This window comes from Gopherus evgoodei, chromosome 14, assembly GCF_007399415.2.
Source record: "Gopherus evgoodei ecotype Sinaloan lineage chromosome 14, rGopEvg1_v1.p, whole genome shotgun sequence".
NCBI classification, from domain to species: Eukaryota; Metazoa; Chordata; order Testudines; family Testudinidae; genus Gopherus; species Gopherus evgoodei.
The window spans coordinates 21,588,520-21,606,225 of NC_044335.1; the positions used below are offsets into that span (position 1 = coordinate 21,588,520).

At 51.1% G+C, this 17,706-nt stretch overlaps 1 protein-coding gene across 1 annotated transcript; it reads left to right on the forward strand.

The window, feature by feature from the left end:
* Positions 1-909: 909 nt before the first annotated feature.
* EMILIN3 (elastin microfibril interfacer 3) lies at positions 910-17,029 on the forward strand. Its single transcript, XM_030533390.1, has 4 exons — positions 910-1,143; positions 5,742-5,864; positions 12,975-13,222; positions 15,135-17,029. The coding sequence occupies exons 1-4, from the start codon at positions 950-952 to the stop codon at positions 17,027-17,029; spliced, it is 2,460 nt and encodes an 819-aa protein (XP_030389250.1). The 5' UTR covers positions 910-949.
* The last annotated feature ends 677 nt before the right edge of the window (positions 17,030-17,706 follow it).

Here is a 17,706-nt window from a genome sequence, read left to right on the forward strand (position 1 = left end):
TGATTTACCATTGGAGGCTCGGTTGGGAACTTAGCTCATTCCTCCCATTGCTCAGATGGTCCCTCACCTGGCCCGGGGTGAAGAGCTGAGACTCCATAAAGGGCCTTTCATTCTGGCCAATGGCTCTCCCTCTCCCTCCCGCCCCCCCCGCCCCCATCAGTCCCCTTCTTTTTCTTCAGGTGACTCTCCAGGAGGGATGGGTCCCCGAGAGAACAGTGGGCAGTTGGGATTTCCAGCTCCGGAAGGGCCTGCTCCAAAAAGGCTTTGATGCTGGAGAGTGAAACTGACTCTCCTATAAACTCCCTCCCCATCCCCCCCAACCTCCCTCTCTCCTGTCTCCTTCTCTCCTGTCCCTCCCTCTCTGCCTACCTACTGCATCTTTCTCTCCCCTCCATGCTTCTCTCCCTCCCTCTCCCTTTTTTTTAACCTCTTGTTTGATACTGCCCGGTGGGGGGGCTCGTTCCCTCTCCAGCTGGGGGGAGCATTCCAAAGGCCTGGGGGAGGGGAGGGATGGAATATTATGCTAATACAGGGAGATGGACCCGCCTTTCCCCCTGCCCTCGTGGAGCTGGGGCTGGTGAGGAGACAGCAGCAGGGGAACTGCAAATAGGGTACAAAAGAGAGCCAGGGAGAGGTGGCGCGGACAGCAGCGGCAGCCCTTGCCTCTCCAGCGGGCAGAGGGACAGGGGCGCTCTCCTTCACCTTGGCTGCCCTCACCCTGTCTGTCTATTTATAGGATTTCCTACTCCCCCTCCCCGCCACTGGAAAGTTTAACGAGCCTTTAAGAAAACCCGTCCTTGCAGCTTCTCCTGCGCTGGCGGATCCTCTGCACCTCCCAAGCCAAGCAGCAGAGACTCGCATCCGAGCCTCGGTGACAAGGAGGAGGAAGGTTACGAGGCTGGCTGCAGCGCTCCCTCGCTCGCTGTCTCCTTGGAGGGGCAGAAAGAACATGAGCAGGACAAGTGGAAACTCTCTCTTCTGGGTTTTCGCCTACCTCTGCCTGGGGACGTTGGTTTCTCCGACGGATGCCAAAGGGACCTATTACCACCACCCCGCCCCTGTCTCTTACAGTAACAGATACAATCTTTATACCTCAGGATCTAGCCCTCAGCTCAGCCCCGGGAAGCCCATGGGGAAGCACAAGTAAGTGTGGCTCGTCTTTCTTTTCAGCGCTGTCTCTTTCCCATTGACTAGAATGGAAATCGCAGGCTGCTGGGTTTCACTGCGGATCGGTTTCATGGGACGGGGCTCAGAGCTGCCCGGGAACTCGAAGCTACATTTCTGGTCTGGGCAGCGAGCTACAGATCCGGAGCGGCCGTTGGAAAGCGCCTGTATTTCTGCATTGACTCTGGAGTGCTCAGGCAGAAAGGCGGGGCGGGGTGGGGAGAAGGGATCTGGATTAAAAAGTGTAACACCCCCATTCCCCCTTCATTTGCTCCAGAGGCTTGTTTGGCCAGAGCTCGCTCTACCCGTGGGGAAAAGGACCGATGTGGGGTTAGGAGTAAAGAAACATCGGAAAGAAGCGATCGATGCTGGCGCTACCAGCCAGAGGGTCCCCAAACCCCAGTAACGTTTTCCAGCTGCCGCCCTTAAAAGCTCGGGCTGAAGCTCTAACGCCGCTAGCCACAGGTGGCAACCGAGGAAAGAGCCAGCCTAGCCCTCACCGTGTACCGCACTAGCTCCTGGCCAGCAATTTGTACCATTGGTGGCTGCCGGCCTTGGCTCCTAGGGCAGTAAGGCAGGGTTTGCCGCGGGCTCCTGGGGCTGAGGGGTAGAAAGGGGGTCAGTCAGTCTCCCCAGCTTCCTCTCCTGGGGCGCCTGAGCCTCAGCTGGAGGCTGGCGAGGGGCTCGTTGGGAGACTTGCATGGCTTAGCTGTCACCCCCAGAGCTTCTCTTGCACTTGCAGTACTCCATGGACTCAAGTGCTGCTCTGTGTCTCCTTCCCAGCCCCTCCCATTTATAATACTCTGCCCCATTAGCTGCTGCACCCATTGGCATCCACTGGTGGGAAATGTCTCCAGCCCCAGGTCGGCCGGAATGGGCCCGTGTCATGCGCTAACCCAGTGCCATCCCTCCCTGGCACCTCTCCCTGTGCCCTGTCCTTTTAGAGGGGGGCCATACAGAGGAGGAGGATGCTTTGCGTTTGCTGCTCAGTCGCTGTATAGTGGGGCTACTTGGCAGCTGAGTTGGGGAGCCAATATCAGCTTCGCCCTAGACACATGCTCAGCCCCCCTGCCCCATCCTCTCCCTCTTCCCGCACCAGCCTGCCCACCTACTGAGTCCTAGGAAGAGTTGAATTGCAGGGAGGGATAATCATCTGGGGGAGTGCTCTGGCCTGTGCTATGCAGGAGGTCAGCCTGGATGGTCACGATGGTCCCTCTGGCTCAGAATCCATGAAAACTCAGCCCTGATCCATTCAATGGGAGAGCTGGATTATCTCTTCCCTTCATTTTCCAGGGAGCTCAGAGAATGGCCTGTGCTGGGTGGAATCCAAATCCCTAATCTCTTTACTTTGGCGTGAGTTTCATGCTCATAAAAACAAGGCACTGATAATACTAGCTCTAGCCCAGCATAGAGCAAACAGGGCTGGAGAGGCTACACACCCCTCTCTAACCAATGCACCAGTCCTGACTGGCTTCCCCCTGTTATTCCAGACTTGGGCTCCTCTGCTCCAGGTGGACAGCCCCTGCTGTGTTAGCCCTTCTCCTCTCCTAAACCACCGCTGCCTGAATAATGTGATGATCTGGGATGTATCTAGAAGGGTGCCTTAAGAATGAGGCTGAGACCCTCAAACTCATTGCACGTGTGACTGAAAGGTGAAGATCTCTTGGCGGTGAGGGCCCAAGGCAGCAGCTCCCCAGGCTTTGGTCAGGGTGCAGGTGGTGGCGGGAGAGTTGAAGCGTTTTCCTTATTTGGGGCAGAGCAGCCAAACACCAACAGAACTATTTCACCTTTGAAGAGCTGTTTGCCCCAGCCCCATGAGCTCACTCATCCCCATCTGCTTTATCCCATGGACCCACCATATGCATCTCAGCCTTTGGCTTTGTCCTTGCACCCTCATCTTCTCCCGCTGTGCCATCTGCTGTGTCCCTGTGGCCTTAATCCTTCTCTTCTCTACACTTCTCTGCTATCTCAGCCCCACATTCTGAACTTCTCAGCACATCCTCATCTGCTTCCCCCCACAGCCCAGTGCTTTGCTGGAATTGCCTCAGCGTTCCTTTGTTCTAGCACTACCCTGTACTCTTCCCACTGGGCCTGCCTCTGCTGACCTCAATCCCTCTCTCCAGCACCCAGGTGGATTGTGTTGCACTTGCTGCCCCACTCTGGCTGTCTTGCCTCCCATATCCGTCTAAACTTGGTTACAGTCTGCACATTAATCAAAATGGTGCCGTTACTTGGCAGCACGTTCCCACGGTGAGAAAAAGAACGTGTCAAAGCAGACTTGCCTAACTGGACATCCAAGGCAGAAGCAACCTGGGTACCGTCTGATTCACTGTGGCTTGCTCAGTGCAGGCATTGTGCCTACAGGCGGAGGCCTGGGGATCCTACCTTTTTGCAGTCACCAGCCATTCTGTCTCCCAGTTGTGAGAAAACTCCTAGCATGAGCTACCCAGAAAGCTCCCTCTTTTTCCTACTGTCGATAGCCATGCTGCACTCCACTAGACCAAGCTGCCCATTAAGGCTGGGGCAGTTCCCATTAGTGACGTGGGTGTAAGGCAAGTAGATAGTCCCCCTTCCACCACCACCACCCCAGCCTATGGTCCTGTCTTCACTGGACATGGAACCAAGTGTAATCCACATTAGATGTTACTAAGACCCTGTCTCCGCCATAGGAACTACCATGGTGAAAGACCTGGTTACAATACAGTTGTCCCCCAGCAAAGGTAAGAGATGAGTCAGCCTGGCAATGTAGGTGGGATGAACTATGATTGAATCATGTTCTCAAGCCATGCTAAAGCTTGGACATTTGCAGAGCTGTGGGGAATGTGGTTCAGTCCTGCCTACACCTCCAAGCAAGGTTTTAGAGCACCGCTGGAACCAGGAGCAGGGGAACCTGTGCTCTATGCTTATTCTGGAGTTAATCTGGCAAAAATCTGAAGCAACTCCATAAGGACCTGTGGGACTAACCTCCAACACTGTGAGTGTGGTTTAGCAGACAGAAGGAGCCCTTGCTTCAGGAGCCCAGCCACTAAGTGCATGGGGGAAGCCAGCAGCCAGGAAGAGTCCTGTGCCCTGGGAGCCTCTCCTGAGAGCTTGGGGAGAAGGAAACAGCCAGGTGCATGGGGAAGCAGACAGCTCAGATCTGTCTTGCAGCCCAGGGCTCCAACCCCAGAGTGTAAACGTACAAAGGAGGTGGAACTGAGCTTCCACAAGTTTGCTGAGCTCTAAGCTAAAGAGCTGAACCTAGACTTCTCAAGCTTTGCTGGAGACATGCTGCATCCCGTTGATCAAGGTGAGAGATACTTGAATGGATTCATGCCCATCTTGTGGGAAATGCTGGTACTGAGATCTCAGAACCTGTCGCAGTGTAGCTATTGTACTTCCTTATGTTTGCCTGGGACAGCACTCAAAGTCGCAGACAGCAGCATGTGAGTGAAGAGCTAGGAGCAATTTACTTTCTTGGTTGTTGTTCTGGGGTTGTTGTTTCAAGTGAAGGGTGGGGAAAGCCCTTGATGTGAGGGTCTCACATGAGAAGCGTACGTGTACAGTATATCAGGGATAGGAGAACCAGCCCAGATTTAATCAGAACCCACCAAACCCTGGGGCCTCTCACTCATTTGAAAGTGTTTGACTGACTGGCTTTGCCTGTTCTCATTGCCAAGTCACAGCCAGGAAGGGAAGCAGCAGGACCAGAATACAGCGGGGCGCAACTAGCTTAGTGATCTTGCTGACCCAGACAACTAGAAAGCCCTGGAGATCTTGCAAGCTGATCTTCTGAGAATGCCTGAGCAAAGACATTTAGGCACAGTGAAATGAGCATCTGCGATCCTGCCAGCCCTGGGGAGATGGAGCTCCTGCAGGCTCAGAGAGACTTCTGCACAGATAGCCCACAACCAAATATCCGAACCCCTCCCCGGAGGGGAACAGTGCAGGCATGATCAATAAAGCTCAGCGCTATGTACCTTGCTGTCAAGACTCAGGGCTTGCACTGAAGGAGCTCCTCATGGCCTGTGACCCAATGTGTCCATCACTACTGTACAGCACAGATCCTCAGTGCAGCCCCAGTGGTTTTACACGTGGTCTAATGCACCACGAGGCATGGCCCTCTGTCACCATGCTTGCATGGCATGATATTAACCTGAGTGGTCACAAGGAGGCTTCAGGTTAACGAATGCAGAGGCTGAGCACAACATGGAATCCAGGCTGGGGCATCCAGGTGACGTTCATCTATCCCCATTTCTTCCCTGGAGACCCCAGCACCCAGCTGGTTGTGGAGCAGTAGGGGTCCCCTCACTCTGAGCTCTCATGCTGTGACTTTTCCAGGTCAGTGGTGTTAGCTAATTCATTATTCCAAGTGAATGAACAGGTGGAGGGAGCCCTCTAGCAGCCTAACCCTGGTGGAAGCATTAGTAGCAAATGCTAGCCAGGTGCAGGTAAACTCTGGACTGGAGGGTTTTTTGAGTCTTTACCTTGGAAATGGACTTTGGTAGCAACGCCCCATTCTCCTTCCCTTTTGGGGGATTCCTGGCTGCTGCTTCTGGGCAGTGGTTTGACTGTGTTCTGCTTTGTTTCCACTGCAGGAGCTACTGTGCATACGTGGTGCAGAGAAATGTGACATGCACCCTGCAGGATGGGGTGGAGAGCTACGTGAAGGCAGAATATCACAAGTGCAGCTGGGGGCCCAAGTGCCCAGGGAAAGTCCTGTGAGTACATGTTGGACATAGCCATGGGAGTGGCATGGTAGGATCCAAAGGTCATTTAGATCGAACGCTTGCCCTAATGTAACACATATGGAAATATGAGTGTGCTGCTTTCATGTCACTGTCCCAGAGCTGGGCCACATGCCTCCTGCATGGATGAAGCTTATCTGGCTTTCTGCAGTAGGTTTGCATCTCTGGAACATGGGTGTAGTGGATATTGCATCAGAAAAAGAGATCCAGTGGATGGGGAGGCAGTAGGTTTGCATCTCTGGAACGTGGGCGTAGTGGATATTGCATCAGAAAAAGAGATCCAGTGGATGGGGTACTAGCTGGGGCTGCTCATCCCCAGGAGCTCAAAGCATTGACCTTTCAGTCTGAGTATTAATACCCTCATTTGGCAGATGGGAAACAGTGGTACAGGGAGGTGAAGCAATGTGCCCAGAATCACACAGTCAATCAGTGGTGAAATCATGAACAGAACCCTGTATACAGTGTTCATTTCTGGCCAGCCCATCTTAAAATATACAGAAGCAACAGAAGGCGGTTCCGAGACAAGCAGACAGAGCCAAGAGACTTCTGCATGAGGAAGGATTGGAAAAACGGGGATGGTTTAGTTTAGAGAGATAACTGAGTGGCATGTTAGAAGTAGACAAATATGAAATGATACAGAGATGATAAATCATAATACTACCCAGCTCACACACAGCACTTTTCATCCATAGATCTTAAAAATCTGTACAAAGGAGATTGGTATCATTAGCTTCATTTTACAAATGGGGAAACTGAGGTAAAAAGCAGCAACACACCTTGTCTAAGGACAGCAGCCAAGCCAGGAACAGATCCCAGGTCTTCTGAGTCCTAGGCTGCAGGCCAACCACTAGTCCATCCTGCCTTTCCCTGGGAGCATCCTAGTCACTATCTCACAGCACAGATAACAGCTAACAAGACATTTAAAACAAGTCAAAGGAAATATTTTTCTTTGCAATGCACTACAGATCTGTGGCACTCATTGCCACAAGGCACCACTAAAGTCAGGAACCTAGCAAGACTCAGAACATTAGACATTTTTGTGGATGGTAGAGTAAAGTCAATCACAGTTGCATTAGATAAGGTAAAAACATAATGGATACAGCCCCTCATGCTTCAGGGCATAAGCCAACCACTACCTGCCTGGGGTAGAAAGAAACTTCCCCTTAGAGGACAACATGCAGTAACTCTCCACTGCAAGGGCAGGCAGGCTGTTTCCACCTACCTCTGAGGCAACTGCTGTTGGTCACTGTAGGAGACAGGATACTGGACTGCTACTAAATGGATCCATTCAGTTGACCTGGTTTGGCAGTTAGTGTGCTCCTCCGTCTCCAAAGCCCCTGAGCTAACCACTGGACATTGATGCCATCACCTGAGGCCCCCTGGTCTCATTTCCTAGAGCTGTCTCTGAGTGACTCAAGGAAGGGGGAGGGGCCGCACAGACCCCATCCCTTTGACCCAGAAGCACTAGCCAGGACTCTCTCTGGAGTCCATGACTTCTGCTCCTTAAGCAGCCTGAGGGAAGGCAACCATAGGAGCTCACAGCACTATGACCTGGAAGTGAACCCATGTCTCCTTGGCAACAGCATCCAGCCTAGTGCACTAACCACTAGGTCCCTGGGCCAGCCAGACTCATGGGGCAAGACAAATGTGGATTTTCCCTTTCCTTCTCCCATAGTGCTGCTCCCTTGGAGGGAGCTGGTCCCTGGCCCAGCCATTAGGGTGCTCAGGGCTAGAACGACTGATCTGAAGAGCGAACAGACTTCCAGAAGCAGATACCCTTAGTTTTTTATTTCCTTTTTATTTTGGGGGGGGGTGCCATTTAAAGCCAAATGTATTGCTGCCCCTAGGGAGAGAAAGGATAGGGGCCCTGATGCCCCAGACCTACTAGCACACTGCTCCCACTGGGGAGCTAAGGGGGCAGGAGAGAATTGGTGAGGGAGAGATCACTCAAGGCCTCTGTCCCAGGTAGGGAGCAGAAGGGCAGCCTCCAGTCCTGCCCAGCCCCAGCAGTTTGGAGACACCACTAGTGGGTTTGCAGTTTGGAGACACCCCCTCCCCGCACCAGCACATCTCCCACGCTTCTTTCCAACCAACCCTGCCCCCTCTTCCCATCTCCCACCAAGAGGATGAATGGATGAGGCCCACCTACCAGTGGGTTGTGCACTAATGCTACCCACAGGCTCTCATCCAGTAGCCCCATCCCACCAAAGGACAGCAGGAATGAAATCAAGTCACTGTCCCATTGGTGGAGTAAGGCATCCCAGTGCAGCTATATCCACAGTGTCATGACTGGGTGAACGCATGTGCTTTATGGAGGTGGCCTGATAGGTCCCCCCTCCATGGCACCTGCCTCAGATCATCTGGCAAGGATTCTAAGCAACTGCACTGTAACGGCTGGGGAGAGCTGGCTGTGGGGAGGGGGTCAGCAGAAAATTGCAATGAAAATTAAAATAATGTTGGTTTTGCCAACAATTGTCATGAAAATTTACAGAAACATTTTAATTTGGAACATCTGCCACAGTGCCTCCTGCTCCCATTCTTTTCTAGGCAGTGGCTCTCTCATCGGCCTACATCTCCCATGATACATCATGGTGAGGAGGAGTTGGTGCATCATGGGACTCCCTGGTCATAGTGCATCCTGGGAGTTGTAGTCCTGGAGGGAAACTTCCTGGAGAAGAATGGGCAACTGAACTACAACTCTCCCGAGGTACTGGAGCAGCATATTTTGGTTGTCAGGAGTTTTTCATCTGGTGTTGGGGGGGGTTTGAGGAAAAGTCCAACATTTCTATGGAAAAGAGACAATTTTGGTGAACATTTTCATTTGTCAATAATCCGATTTGATAAGAAAATTTTGACCAGCCCAAGTCCAGAGTTCAAATGCAGAGCGGGAGAAGGTGTAAACCACGGAAAGGGAGATGCCGGTTTCCTGTACCAGGAAAGTATTTTTAAACTCCCTGCCATCTAGAAATGGTCCAAGGGAAAAACCCTGCTGTTCAGCAAAGCTAGGGCTGGAATGAGACGATTTCCTTTCTGCTTCTCTAGCATCTGCATCCAACAAGCTAAGGACTTATGTGGATTGAATTTGGCCTCACACTGCCTGAGAACTAAGCAGGATCGTGATCCCACCCCCCTCTCACTGATGGGCAAGCTATACCAGGGAGGTTAAGGATCTGATTTGCAGAGCCCCCACATCTCACACTGAAGCCCGGGGCCTGAAAAGATCTTTCACTGAGCTCAGTACATCCGGTGCATGTTGGGTGCCGAGTTCTCCTGGAAACCTGGCTGGCAGCTCAGCAGCAAGGCTAAAGCAGAACCCAGGAGCCATGACTCCCAGCCTTTGCTATGCTCCCTGGCAGAGAAATGTTGGTAGTGTCAGTTGAGTAGGAGGAGAATGAATGAACTCCAGCAAAGGCAGGGAAATCCCCACATTTCCCCCCCCCCTCAAAAATATCATGACCACTAGGAACCTCACAGCTGTCACTATCCTGCATTCTGTAGCTTGCATGGGACTTCTGTGAGATTGGGCAGGGGGAGAACTCAGCCCACTTGAGCTAAAGGAGAATCTCCACAAGCTGATAGCAGTATAGGGTCTATGACACACCATTTTGAGTCCATTGAGTGGAAAGCAGCAGTGTACACATAAAAGCCTGTTCTTTATATGCATCTATAGTTAGCCAAACTCACTCTCAAGCATCTGGGGGTGGCAGGTGTTCACCCAGGCTTGCTGGAACAATTTTCATAGTGAGGGTCCTGAGACCCATTGACCCAAACTGTAAATCTTGTATATAATGGAAACCACTTCAAGTCAGGGATTGCTGCAGCACCCTCCGGCACCCCTAGTTCCAGCACCCATGAGTTCACTTCACTCGGACATGGGTGTGAAAGGTCCTCCTAGGTTCTCCAAGCTGACACTGTGCTACACAATGGCACTCACACCACCACTGCAGCAGTGGCGCTAGACTCTAGTTCTAAAAGCTCAGCCTAGCCTCCACCACTTGAGCTAAGGAGGGTCACGCTTCTCCCTGAGCAGGATCTATGACATCAAGTTGCACCATTCAAATGTTCCCCACTAGAGGGCAGCAGTTCACAGGCTGTTTCTGCTAGCTCGCCATTTGGTAACTAGCCCCACTGAGCACTGCCCTGCTCCCACTCCCCACTCCCTGGCCCACTGCATCGCTTCAAACACATACGCTGAACCAATGCCATTTGCTGAAAGAGGCTGCATTGGCCAGCTGCACTTTTTACACCGCTTGGAATGCTGCACACAAGAGAGAGGCAGTTTTTCCAGGCACTGTTGATCCAGCTGCAATAAATACTTCCTGTTGCTGGCAGTCAGGGAGTCGGGGAGTGGGTTCCTAATTGCAGAAGGGCAGTGTGTTCTTCATCATGAGTGGTGCCAGAGGGCAGCGCAGCAGGGCTGGGAGCGCCTCGTGCACCAGACGCCTTGCTCGCCCCATCCTGAGTTCCACTTACAATCCCCTGCCTCTGCCAAATGCAAAGAACGACAGGCTGCAGCCCAAACGTCTGCTCAGAGCCGAGGCGCTGGCTTGTGCCAATGTTGTTATTGACAGTGGCTGAGCTCGGCAGCTTTTACTGCGCACCACGATATTTCCGGGCAGGCTTAAACACTCTATAAAAAATACCATAGTAGCTTGGAGGTTTCTGGAGGGAGAAATAATAAAAAGCTAGCTGCTTTTTCCAGCCCCTGCTCCCCCTTTCTGACCCTCGCTTGTGTTTCCAATTGAACAAACAGCAGCTCACAGCAGGTTCATGCACAGCGTGGCGTTCCAAGGGGGCTGGCCAAAAGGAGCCTGGAGGAACCGGCCGCTGAGCAAAACCCTTCCCAGTGGACAGGGACTCACCGGAAAAAACTACCAACCAGAACAAGCCCTCCTTTCTCAAGCACATTGAGAGCAGCTGAGCTAGAGCAGCCCTGTGATGCTCTCCCTTTGAAGAAGGTGCAGCGTTTTGTGGGTGTGTACTTGGCCACATACATATAAATCAGTGCCTGTATACATCCACCTGTGCATGTACTAGGGCATGTATGTAGCTTATACACCCCCCTCCAAGTGAATACAGGCAGAAGTGCAGGAGATGTGCACATGCATCCATGGCTGTGCATGTTAGCTAATGCCTTGCACCTCACCTAGCCATGCATGTCAGAATCCCTTGTATCAGTGCATGTCTGCACTTGTGTGCATTAGAACAACATAAGGTGCTTCCCAATGGGTGAAGACATCTCCCTTTGTGCTTGACATCTGGGTAGCATATTCCCCCTACCATGCAGTAATGCACATGCAAAGTTTTTCCAAAGTGGAGTGGAAAGCTAAGGGGCCCAACTCAATAAATATTTGAGACAGCGGAACATTTTCCATGTTGCCGTTTTCCACTCAAAAATGCTGTTGGCAAAATCAAAATGGTTCACAGGAACGTTGATTTCAACTAAGTTTAAACAGAAAAAAATTGAAACTATTTCAGTCAAAATGGTGTATTTTGTTTCATCTTGCTCAGTTTTTCTTGTTTTGACTTAATTTTTTGACATTTATATCAATATGATTATATTAATATATTTGTATTATATGTAGCATGTTTCAATGGTGGCAAAATGTTTTGTTAAGGTGATTGCAATGTTTCTGAAGTGAAATATATCAGAATTTCAATTCCATGGTAAATTTCAACTTTGTGTGCCCCCTCGGACCACAGGGAATTTCAAAATATTAGAATTTCCTGTAGAGCAGCAATTCCGTTTTCAGAGCAGCTTGAACATTGGTTTGGCTCACTTTGGCAGCAAAGATTCGGGTCCATTTTCATTCTGTTCCAATTGGTTCCCACACTCCCCATTCATACAAGGTCACTGGAACTCTGGCAGGGATGAGGCCTAGAGAGAAATGGGTGGGAGGGGGGAGTTTACTCCTATCCTAATACTAGCTGTTGAATTCACATTAGTGACACCACTGATGAGGTAGAGTGAGGGGAAGATGAGGTGGGATTAAAGTAGAGGCACTGCTGTTTGAAATATGCAGAGGAAGGATGGGCCAGTTGTTAAATCCCAGCTCTGTGTTCTAGGGTCAGCTTTCTGCCCCATTATTAAGGGGCCCTAGGATGTGTCTTTTAAGCCTCTCTCTCCCACTTTCCCCTTCTGTAAAATGTGGACAGTAAGATGTGCCATGTAGGGATGTTGTAAAGCTCCCTCCATCACCAAAAGTGAAGGACTTTGGGAGTTTTGGCTGGCAGGCGGTGAGTGAGGTGCAGAGGGTTAACAACATCCATCCAGCCCACAGTGCTTCCCATGAGGGGAAAATACAGATATTGGGCATTGCTGCCCCCTACTGCTTAAAAACAATCCGTATTTTATAGCAAATACAGCAAGATTATTGTAACAATGTTCCCTTTTAGAAACGTTCTCCAAAATACAGCCATCTTTCGAAAAGGTATTTGACCAGTCCTGTAACATTCCACAGGAAAGATCTCCCTCCCCCATGCAATTCTATGGCGTTATTAAAAAACAAACTTTGGAAAAGGTTTCTCTTTTAAATTCTGTAACATTTGAGTCATTTCCACCAACGCCTCTGAGTTTTTTCTTTCTTACACAGGCAGTCATTTACTGTGTATTTGTGCAAGCTTTAGCAAAACGAGGCCCATTGTAGTTGCCCTCCAGATGCTACAGCAATACCTAGGTTTAATAATACAAATTATATTGGTAGTGGTCTTTGATTTTCAAAGTGAGAGGCCCAGCAAAGCAAAGAAAGAAAGGTGCATAAGCCATCCTTTGTATGTTCTGCCCCTTCCATCCATCCAGGTCTTGTCGATCTGACTGTAAGCTCAGGAGGGGTGGGGAGCTGTCTCTTGCTCTGTTTGCACAGTATATAGTGCAAGCTTTGTTGGGGCCTATAAGGCAGTTACAGCTGGGCCTTGTGGTGCTAGGAAGAGAAATGCCACTAACGGTTACTATTTATCATCTCCAGCATGGCAGGAAAGGTGGCTGATTCAGCCCCCGCCCCACCTTCTGTTATAAAGTGCTCAAGATCTAGATTTCAACTCGTGACTCTGCTCTCCCTTCCCTCCTCCCTCGTCTCCAAAAAGGTACCGCACCTTCTACAGACCCAAGTACAAGATTGGCTACAAGACAGTGACTGAGCTGGCATGGAGGTGCTGCCCAGGACTCATGGGAGAAGGGTGCCACGACAGCCCTACCGATCAACCAGGTCTACTGCCCCAGCGCCCCAGCCCTAAAATTCCTCCTGGTCACAAGATGTTTCCAGGTCCTAGAGTTCCTCCTCATCCCCAAATCCACCCTGAGCCGTTTCCAGGTCCAAAGAAGAACCACTATGGTGAGTGATTGAGCCTTCCCTGGGGAGCTGCATTGCCTTTGATTTCACACCCTCAGGTTATGGTTGCACAGAAACTAATGACACAGTCAGCGCCCGTTGTTACCTTTCACCAGCACCTGCGCAGTGTCCGTTGTAGCTGGGCTCCTGCAGGGTTTCGTGGGGCTGGGTTCCTCACACTCATTGCAGCATGGATCATTTGGAGACAGAAAGTCAGAGAATTGTAGGATTCGTAAGCGTTTATAAGGCAAGTTGGGTTTTAGGGCCAAATTAATAGAAGGTAATTCAACAGGTTCCAGCAGCCCATTCCAGCTGAGCTAACTTCTGCAGTAGAGTGGCTACAAGGTGCCCACATAAAACAGGCAGCAGGAACTAATGGAGGGTGTTTTGAAATGTACAATACAGTCCCAGCCCTTTAAAAAATTCCTCCCATGTCACAAAAAGGGAGCATCTTGATAATACCACGGCTCAGTGGAAATCACTCTCCAGGCAGGCAATTCCTTGCAGGCCAGGTAGAACTCTAAAGACCTGAGACTCAACTCTTTGGGAACAGAGAGGCACAACTTACCTTTCAGAGGGCTGGGCCTGAACAGATGGTCTCCTACTTTCTTTGTCACAGCCCTGCTTTTCCAAGGCTGCTCCCACCTGCAGTGCTAAAATCAGGAGATTTCCCCAGTGCTGGGGACTTGTCTATGTCCTAAACGTGCTTGGGGGTGGTGAGAGGTCATCACTGACCAAGTTGCACAGCTAAGTAAGCATGGGGCAATGTGCCTCCCATTCTCTTGGGACGGAGGGGAGAGAGGTCAAGAAGTAGGGCAGGGATTTGGGTTTTGAGCAGCCAGGCTTGCTCACACTTTACCTTGTAGGGAACACAAGGAGAATTGGTAGGTTCAGGCCTGAGTCAAAGCCCACTGAAATTAATGGGAGACGACAGTAGACTTTTCATTAGGCTGCAGCAGAACACACCTAGCTGCAGCATCTGTACCTACAGCCGTCCTGTAGAGGCTGGGCGCTCCGCTAGAGCGAGTAGCACTGAAAACACTCCCAGTACCTAGAGTAGCCGCACTATCTGTCTCTGCTTAGGGCAGCAGGAACAGTTACAGCAGCAGAGGCAGCAGGGGCAGATACAGAATTTTTACATACATTGTACAGCAGAGCAAGAGGGTGCAGAGGAAGGAGGTAGTTCTCTAGAGCTACCTGAGGCAAGTGGGGAGGGACAGGACACCGGGCTTTGCAGCCTCATCAGACTGCTTAAGCCACAGAGGAGCCCTTTCCAGCTACCCACGGCCCAACTCTTGGCCAAACGCAAACAGACAGACATCACTTCTAATGGGGACTGAACCTATCATCCCCCAAAATATAGGCCTCTACCTCGTTTACTATCAGTAAAGAGCAGGGATTACACTTGCTGAATCCAGGTATTAGGGGGAGACATGAAGTCAGGCTCAGAGGGCCATAGTCATTAATACACAAAGGGAGCAGAAGAATAGAGACTTACAGCTATTCACCACCCATCCCCTTGCAGTTATGGCCTGCAGCTATAGACATAAGAACACATGCCAGCTGACTCAGGCTCATGGGGTTCAGGCTAAGGGGCTGCTTAATTGCAGTGTAGATGTTGCAGATTGGCTCTGGAACCATGTGAACTGCAGCCCAAGCCAGAACATCTATGCTGCAATTAAGCAGCCCCTTAGCCACAGCCAGCGGGCTAGGGCTAGCCACAGGTTTTTAATTGCAGTGTAGACATACCCAGGAAGGCCAGGTGGGCTGCTTGCCATGTTAACCATCTGAATACCAGAAAGCTGAATGCAAGCAACAGGACAGGCAGAAGTCAGAATTAAGGCGGAGAAAGCTTAATTCTGTAGTTGTTGTCGTTGTCATCGTCATCTTCCCCTCTGTTTCTTCTCTAATGTAGGCAGGAAGATACCTGGCATCTTTGGGGACAGGCTGGACCGGCTGGAAGAGGAGGTAAGGCGCCTCTCGCAGTCCTACAACAGCCTGCACAATGTGGTGAGTGGGCTAGGGGACCACCTGCGTCTGGCCATCCAGGAGGACACCAACAAGATGATCGGGTCTCTGATGAACAGCCCAAGCGTGCCCGACTCAACGGTGGGCTTTGGGGTCATTCCCGATGGGATTGTGGATGTGGCTGACAAGGCGGACATCACCACCTATCCACCCGTGGGTGAGATCCTGGCCAAGGTGAGTGAGGTGAGTGACGTGCTGAAGACCAAGACAGATTTGCTCAATGAGGTGCATGGCCTGGTCCTGGACCATGACGGGCAGATCAAACACCTGCTGGAATCAGCTAGGCCATCACCCCTCACCTCCATTGACATGTTGGAGGAGTACGTGGACACCCGGCTGAGCAACCTGCGAGGAGAGCTGCTGGATGGCTTTGAGAAGAAGCTGGTGAAAATCCAGAGCACGTGTGACTTCAGGATCAAGGAGGTGCAGCAGCAGTGCGAGGAGGAGAAAGCTGCCAACTTGCGGCTACAGCAGACCCTGGACGGCAAAGAACTAGAGATCAAGAAGGAGATCTCCCAGCTGGAGACCCAGATCCAAGGGCTGACCGTGGTGGAGAGCTGCTGCGGCAACCTGAACTACCTCACCGAGCGCATGGACATCCTGGAGAAGGGCCTGCACAGCATCTCTGAGTCTCAGAAGAACCTGCACTCACAGCTCAACGGTGAGTTCTCCACCATCACCCTGGGGAGCCTCGTTGAAGGGCGCTTCGAGGACCTGGAGGCGAGGCTCAATGCTACGGAGAGAGAGACTGGCAGTTGCTGCTCCAGCTTGGAGGACAGCATGATGGGTCTGGTGAGGTCAGAGTTGGATGGTGTGAGGACCTCATCTGAGGACAAAATGAGGACCTTGGAGGACAGGTTCATGACCATTGTGGGGGAGCTAAGCAATGTCACTGCCCCAGCGGGCCTGGATGGAGCCATGATGCCCTTGCTGGAGGGAGAGCTTGCCAACATGAGGAAGCAGACAGATGAGAGACTGGAGGTGCTGCAGAGCCAGCTCACCACCCTGGAGAGAACTTGCTTACTGGGCTGCGCTTCTGCTTCCAAAGATGTGGAGAGCTTCCGGACAGAAATTGAGGACTGCCAGAGCAAGAACCAGGATCTGCTGCTCAGAATGGACAGCAACAACGACCTCCTGCACAAGTTGAATGCCACCATCCTGGAGATCCAGAGGCGGATTGAGGAGGAGGCAACCGGCTCCCTGCAAGGCGAGATCACCCTGCTCAAGATCAACCTGAATACCGTGAGCAAATCCCTGACAGGGCTCAAGGACTCCGTCTCTCAGTACTCCAACACCGTGCTGCACGTCAACTCCTCACTGGACGAACACGAGCGCAAGATAGAGGATGAGGTGCACTCCATTCAGGAGAAGGTCAGTGACCAAGGCTCGCAACTCATCTTCAGTAACAAGCGTGTCCTGAACCTGAAAGGCGACCTGGAGAGACTCAAAGCCAGGATCGTGAATGATCTAAGCAACTGCAAGAACGCTGCACATGACCTGCAGAAGGAGGTGACCCAGTTCGACAGCCGCGTGGCCCAGGTGGAAAACATGTGCGGCAGGCTTGGTGCCATGACAGGGAGCCCGGACATCATCCGTGATGAGCTGGAGAAGCACACAGGCAGCCTGTGGGGCTACATGGACCATATGAACGGGACTTTGACCTCCCACTCTCAGGAAATAACTGTACTGAAGGACAACTTGCTGGATTGCCAGGCCAAAGTCACAGAGCTGGCCGAACAGGTCACCAACTTGGAAGGTGCTTCAGAGGGGAAGCAGCATTAGCTATACTGAAAGCCACCTCTCTTTATCCTTGAAGAACAGAATTAACTTATATCACACAGACTCTACTGTGACAATGGGTTGGTTTTTTTTTAAATATAAATGGAAAGCTGCTATAATCCCTTCTCCCATTTCTTTAATTTTTTTTTCTTGCCTGAGAAAAGTGAAACCCTACAGCCCAAATCGTCCCTTTGCCATTACTGAACTGGAATTGATGTCCCTTCTTGTCACTTAGCAGCTGTCCTAACAATGTAGCGAGATCCTGGTCATAGCTGGGTGGTTGTTATGTAGCTGTGACCCAGGAATGACAATTCAGGACCAAGCTCAAGGCAGAATCATTTTGGAGGATTGATTGCTTTGGAAAGAATAAAACTCTGTATTTGTAAGGCAGGATGGACAAACTCTGTTCCTAAAGGATCACATGCATCTTATCCACTGGGGCAAAGAGATAGTCAGGGACTCACCTTCACAACACCCACCGGGGACATTTGGATTTTAAACAGGGAAAGCCTTCTAGTATGTACCCTGGGGAATTTTATTCACCTTTTTGACACAATGGCTTCCATTCTATTCAGCTGAGCCCAGGTTTCTGTCTCTCAACTAATGCTTAAGCCAATTTAAAATTAAACGCATTCCCCATCCACCCACCCCTTTTGGCAGGCATCATAGGGGGATATGCA